General features: G+C 37.3%; 1 protein-coding gene across 4 annotated transcripts in view; it reads left to right on the plus strand.

Annotated features, from left to right (window-relative positions):
* Positions 1–5,769, plus strand: part of DDHD1 (DDHD domain containing 1) — a 69,953-nt gene extending 64,184 nt beyond the window's left edge. For all 4 annotated transcript variants that reach the window (XM_043919596.1, XM_043919597.1, XM_043919598.1 and 1 more), the window contains one exon: positions 883–5,769. In XM_043919596.1, the coding sequence (XP_043775531.1) occupies positions 883–1,064 (182 nt within the window). In that variant the 3' untranslated portion in view covers positions 1,065–5,769. The remainder of the gene's footprint in view (positions 1–882) is intronic.
* Positions 5,770–6,535: the final 766 nt, after the last annotated feature.

Genomic DNA, 6,535 nt, shown 5'->3' on the forward strand with positions numbered 1-6,535 from the left:
GTTTTTGAAGAATTCCTGAAGATGGAGATTATTGTTTTTCTAAGTGTTTTATCTCTTAAGGATTTGTTAGATGAACCAATTGCAGTGTTATAGCCTTGGATTTGGTAAGGTGATTTTTCTCATGTGTTACAAGGACTTTCTGTGTGTTTTAGAAAAAAACTTAATTTACTGAACTGTTTGAGGACAGCCCTGTTTAAATGAAGTCCTTCCTCTCAAGGGTTACCACTGTTCCTCCCAATTTCACTTTCCCAGCCAGTGGATTCTTGAGCACGTGTACGTCCCAAGTATTTGTTTGGCCCTGCTGACAGGATCGAGACTAGAGTATGTTGTGGCCCTTTCAGGAATTCAGCATAACGGGGAGGAAAACACTGTAGGACTGTAGTAGATGTTTTCTTCCAACATGTTCCCCTGAGCCAGTTGATGTAAAGAACCTCCCCTGTGAAGGAGCCTTTGAGTGCCCTGTTGCACTCCTGCTGACATTACTGCATGTAAGGCTGACCTGTCATTCTGCAAGAAGACTATTTGCCGTATCTTTCAGGTTAGGCACAAATTATAAATAGGAAAGCCAGGATTTGAGGCCAGTTTCTTTATTCCAAATATACTGTATGGTAGCAAGTGAGATTTTTGTTTTCTTACTTTATTATTCCATACTGACCTGAACATACAAAGGAGAGGGTTCACCAGACAGAATCCTGAGCTACTGAGGCTCTTGAGTATTTTCTTCCCATAAGGTGAGAGTTTTCGGAAAGTCACTTTTTAAAAAATAGTAATAATAATTAGGAGAATCACTTGTGTTTGGTAAATTTTTATTCTCCAATATAGTAAGTCTGTGTAGAAACAATCTTACTGTGATACTTACTCATTTGTTTGACTTCTTTTTAGTGGAACTGGATCACAGAATTGACTTTGAACTCAGAGAAGGCCTTGTGGAGAGCCGCTATTGGTCAGCTGTCACGTCGCATACTGCCTATTGGTCATCCTTGGATGTTGCCCTCTTCCTGTTAACCTTTATGTACAAACACGAGCACGATAATAATGTGAAACCCAGTTTAGATCCAGTCTGAACCCTTGAAGGACGTTAATGGCCCAAAACTGATTTTTTTCTTGTTAAATATGTGTGTCAAGATATGAAAGTTTCAGGTTTAAGTATGTTTCAGTTTTGTTTAGGGCAAGAAATATTTGATTTTGAAAGCACTTTATTTTATTTAAAAAAGCAAAACAAATGTTCAGTTTGAAAGAAGTTATTTATAATTTTCATCATTTTAATTATGAGTCTGACAGAACCCCCTGCAGAGAATCAAGGAAGACCTGGAATTGAGGAAGATTTGGGTGACCTGCAAGATTATAAATCACAATCTAATTTCTCCCAAATATAAAGGCTTATTAATGGGTTGAACCTAATGTATTAACCAAAGTATGTTTTAAATCTAAAATGATCAAGGTCCAGGATAGTCTGTGTAAAGATCACAAGGTGGTATCATTGTTTTAGATTTCTATGAAAACTTCCATTTCCACAATTTCTTTGAAACATGAGTTTAAAATGTTTTGAATTTAACTTGTTTAGAAAACCTAATGCTGAGAGAAACATTTGAACTACTGTATTTATAGTTTATTACCTCTGGACTAATTGCTTTATGTCAACGTATGAAACATTACATTTTTAAAAAATTTCTTTGAACAATTTAAGAACCACATTTATTTTCTGAAGTGTTAAGACCCTTTTTTCTCAGAACTCCATCTTTGTACTCGTCAGATGAATATATAGACACTGTGGCATAATTTCAGTATTTTTTCCATTAAAAACTTGTAGTTTCACACAAATAACACTAGTTCAATTATTTTGAAAAAGAAAGTGAACTTTTTATTATGTCACATGCACTTCAGAGAAAACTAAAGTTTTCTACTTGACACAGAATACTCCAGAATAGGTACATTTAGTAAACTTTATTGGAAAACTAGTCAATTTCTTTGGAGTAGGGAGTATAACTATTTTAATTACGTATATAAGCATCCGTGTGCCAAACAAATAACATATACAAAGGGGATAGAGTGCCCCAACAAATTTTTTAAGTGTTTTGAGGAATTGTAGTTGCAACATAGACACAATAGTTCAGGATTCTGAGGCATTGAAAGAGTTTCCTCAGCTGTCATTTTTTCCACAGTGCTTTTCATCTGAGGAGCTCAAAGTGCTTTGCGATTTAATAATCTATGTAGTAGCTCCTTGAGGTAAGTGAATGAGTGTTATTCTCATGTTCCATGTTAACACACTAAGGCACCAAAATATATAAAGTACCTTGAATTAGATGACAGAGCAAACCAGGAGAACTCAGACTGAAGACAGGCCATGTTCTTTTATGTGCTGTTTGTTGGCTAACACACATGACCTCTTATTTTGCAAATAATAATAATAACAGAAGTTGCGATTCATAACTTGGAGAAATGACTGAAACTGGTCCTTCACCCTACTGGTCATATACATTCTTGAGTTCTCACAGGCAAAGGAGGAGTTACTTACAAGGGATCAGTAACCATTTCTGCCACAGTCAACCCTCACTTCTGAGAGGCTTCCACTGGGGTTCTATTTAAGGTGCTGCCATTGCTTATCTTAGCTTCACAGAAATCATTGTCAAACTAGGAGCAAAGTTGGTCAGTTATACATCTCACCTTCTTTATGAGATATAGAAATCTTTGGCTTACTCGTAGACTTTTCTTGGTTGGCCTTTCATTGAATTTGCACAACATAAAGCACTTCTTAGTGCTTAAAAAGATCCTAGTCTCCATGCCCAAATATGTGACTCACTAAGAAACTCTTGCTATAAAAGGCTTTTGATGCTATCTTAGCAAAGCTGAAGCAATGTCTTTCAAATTTAGAGATTCCTGTGAACAAAGGTCATTCTCATACCCTGTTTATTTCATAGCTCTGTTTAGTTTTCAGGAGAATTAAACTTCCATCTCATATGACTGTTTCATTAAAGGTACATGAGTTTTTGGGTCTTAAGACATTCAAATGCCTCAGAGCTTTAAGGGATTCATTCTTAACCACTAGAATGTTAAGAGCCCCTTTCACCTGAGGGGAGTGAAAACCTATCAAACCTTTTAATTTGATATTCAGTGAAAGGAAAAGTATACTCCCATAGCTATAGGAATACATCAGCTTCCACTTTTTCATGTTAGGGAAAAAATCCAATTTAGCCACATGGAAGTTATTTGAATTCTTGAAAAGAGCAATATTCAAAACCACCTTTTCAAAATGAGATATTCTGGATTATTGGACAGGTGTTTTGTTTTGAATTCATAATTTCATAACCATGGCGATTTTTATTTCACAGTACTCTTCTTGTTTCCATGTCTCTGCATGTTATCATGGAATGTACTTGTATATACTCAGGTAATATACAGAGTATGTGTAATTCTAGCTTGATTTAGAAGCTAAGTCAGTTACTGAGTAACATTTTGCAACTTTATTCCTGCAAGTACTAAATTGGCCAAAAAGTTCTGTTTTTGATACCATTAAAATTTTATTCTCTACTTTGTGTACCTGCTATGATGATTCTTCTGAGTACTGGTCAGACCATTCAAACAATTTTAATCCAGTTAGGCCCCCAAGAATTATTTATACGTAGAATAAGGAGAATGTTTTGTTAGTTCATAACTTTATTTTTGACAGTAATTATACTTGTGTTATAATCCAGTGTTACAGTATATTAGCACTTATTAAAAAATGTTCTTGGTTTCCTGGTAACTAATTTATATTGAAGTAAGCCTTAGGAATCTTTTATTTTACTTCTGTTAGATAGCATCTGTCAGCCTTCGGGAATTCTCACACTGAACAAGTTCTTTAGAAGGTCTCAGATGGTGACATGTAAACATTCATCTCATTTTCTCTGTTTCCTCACTGGAGCTGAAGTATTCTGGTCTTATTCTGGCTTTGCCTACCCCTAAAGAGTAAACAGGAAAAAAAACCATCAGTGGAGTATCACAACCAATTCCACAACTCCTTCCAGTGATGACACTTTGAGCCCCTTAAGGTAGAACTAGACCAAACCTTGAGAGTTCACTCTAAGGCCTACAGTAGAGGAAAAATAATTGAGTTGCTTTCTGATTAATTAGGTGGTTAATATTTCTGTCTTCTCAGCCACAATGAGTAGGGCATTTAGACAATTGGGGAAACTTAATTTGAGTGCATGTCTTAGAACTGTTTGAATAATATTTTGTTAGCTTGGAAATGAGGCTAAAAAAAGATATGTGATATTAAAGAAGGATCAAGGCAAAGGTAAAAAGATGATGTAGCAGTCCTTCAATGGAGAAAGAACTAGAACTTGACCAGACAAGTCTGAGTGTTGGATAGTTGACTTCTGTGGTTATTCTCAGGTTTCTCTTATCCGGATTCTGCTTGTCATCCTTCTGCATGAATACTTCTGCCTCAGGCCTCTGCCAGCAATCTGCTGGTCCTCTGACTGAATTTGAAACACATGCAGGGACTTCCCTGGCGGTCCAGTGGTTAAGGCTCCATGCTTCCAATGCAGGGGTGTGGGTTTGATTAAGATTGCCACCCCAAAAAAAGTGCGTTAAGTATTTTTATGGCTAGATATGGGCAATACATACTGTTTCCTGGCATTTTATAATAACTTACCTACATAGAAAAGCTTTTGCTGTATCTACAGCATATTTGGCAGGAAGCACCCCTACTGAACTCTTAATGTTAATTCTAGGATGGGTCTAAGAACCTTGAAACCCACGCTGTCTCCATTTGCTTTAGTCAAGGGGAAAGGAAGTTGCCAAGGAAATACTTGTTGTATTGAGCTTGGAACAGTGTACAGAATGGCAGGATATAAAATTTCATCTTGAAGCTCTCATTTAGTAAATGTTAGTGCTGGCATGATAACAGCCTAGATTATATGCATCCTGTTTCAGTCTTCATTGGATATTTGCAGTAATTTTCAGAGGATCTTAAAATTTCAGATGTCATCTCATCCAACCATGTTTTAGTTTGATGTAAGCATTTAAATAGCATAAAGGTCTTGAAAAATGAAGGGACAGCATGTTAGGTTGAGCCCAAAGACATTGAAAGACTAAGTACTTGGCAGTAGAGGAGGGAGGTTATGGTCTCTCTACAGAAAAATGTCATTGACCATAGTGGAATTGACCATCCTTTTCAAAAATGTGTTATGCAGACTTTAATAGATGTTGGTTCAGAAAATAAGTTTGGGAAATGCCAGATTTAGAAGACTTTTACAGCAGGACTTCAGGAGCTCTCAGTGTGTTAAATGCAATGTGAATCTGGTGCTGAAAGGTGGAGAAGGGAAGTTTTTCCAAACTTACTTAACCATTGTTAATGGCAACCCATTCCAGTATTCTTGCCTGGAGAATCCCATGGACAGAGGAGCCTGGCGGGCTACAGTCCATAGGGTCACAGAGTCAGACGTGACTGAAGTGACTTAATATTCAGCACAGCATTTATATGAACATACTTAGGAAAATGCTGTCACACTTAAGTCCTAAAGAGATGTATCCTTTTGTTTGACAAATGACACTCTAAGATCAGATGGCCAGCCAGTGATAAGAGTCAGTGCCTGTTTCCTTCCCATAATACATTGGGAGCTCCTAAAGGGCAGAATCCTCCCACCCTCCTGGGTGGAGGAGGATAGGAGGGGTGCCTCTTCCTCATCCCCTCCCCCAGCTCCAGCTGTAACCTGATGCTGATGCTTTAGGAGCTGCAAGCTCTCCGCAGAGGTTCCCCAGTTGGTCTCCTTTGTTCCCGGGCTCTTGTGAAAGAGTGTCTTACCTGGGCTGGATGTCCGGCCTTTCATGTGTCAGATTCAAAATACCCAGGAAAAAAAAAAAGCAAAAAAATGAAAAAATTAAGGAAAAAAACAAAATGCCCAGGAAACATAGTTTTTCATTCTGGTGATAATGCAAATGGTAGGAAAACAAGTTGCACACTGTTAAATAATATTGCTTTTGTGTCCTTTTCAAACTGTGCATATATTGACCTTTTATCAATTCATGTCACGTAGGGCCCTTCTAAAACTGTCCCATCATAGGTTAACTAATAGAAATTTTAAAATTCAAGTATTATATTTTTGGGAGACTATAGGAGATGAGTTTCTGGTATGTATGTCTTTTCCCCCAAAATAGTGTTTTTGGCAGGTAGTTAGCATGTACTTTTCCTTGGCCTTTGTGTTGGATTACAAGTGGAAGTGCACTTAGTATTGTCCATTGCCTTATGGTTTTTCATTTATGTGTCACAGGGAGCAACTTGCTTCCTTCCCATCCTACCGTTGTCAGGCTATGTTGGGAAGCTATTCTTTAGGGAGATTACATCTGGTCTGCTGCTGGAGTAAGATAAAAAACAAGTATGTGTTAATACCTGACCTTTAATCCTTTCTCCTAGAAGACATCAATTACCTATGTGCATCATTCATATCTTCCCTTAACACCCACACTCACTACTGTCTCTGCTTGATCTCTGAAAATATTTGATTCCCTGTGAGCTTTGTGATAAACAGAAGTATAACCATTTTGGGGGTCTAAG

Source organism: Cervus elaphus, chromosome 12, assembly GCF_910594005.1.
Source record: "Cervus elaphus chromosome 12, mCerEla1.1, whole genome shotgun sequence".
Lineage (NCBI taxonomy): Eukaryota > Metazoa > Chordata > Mammalia > Artiodactyla > Cervidae > Cervus > Cervus elaphus.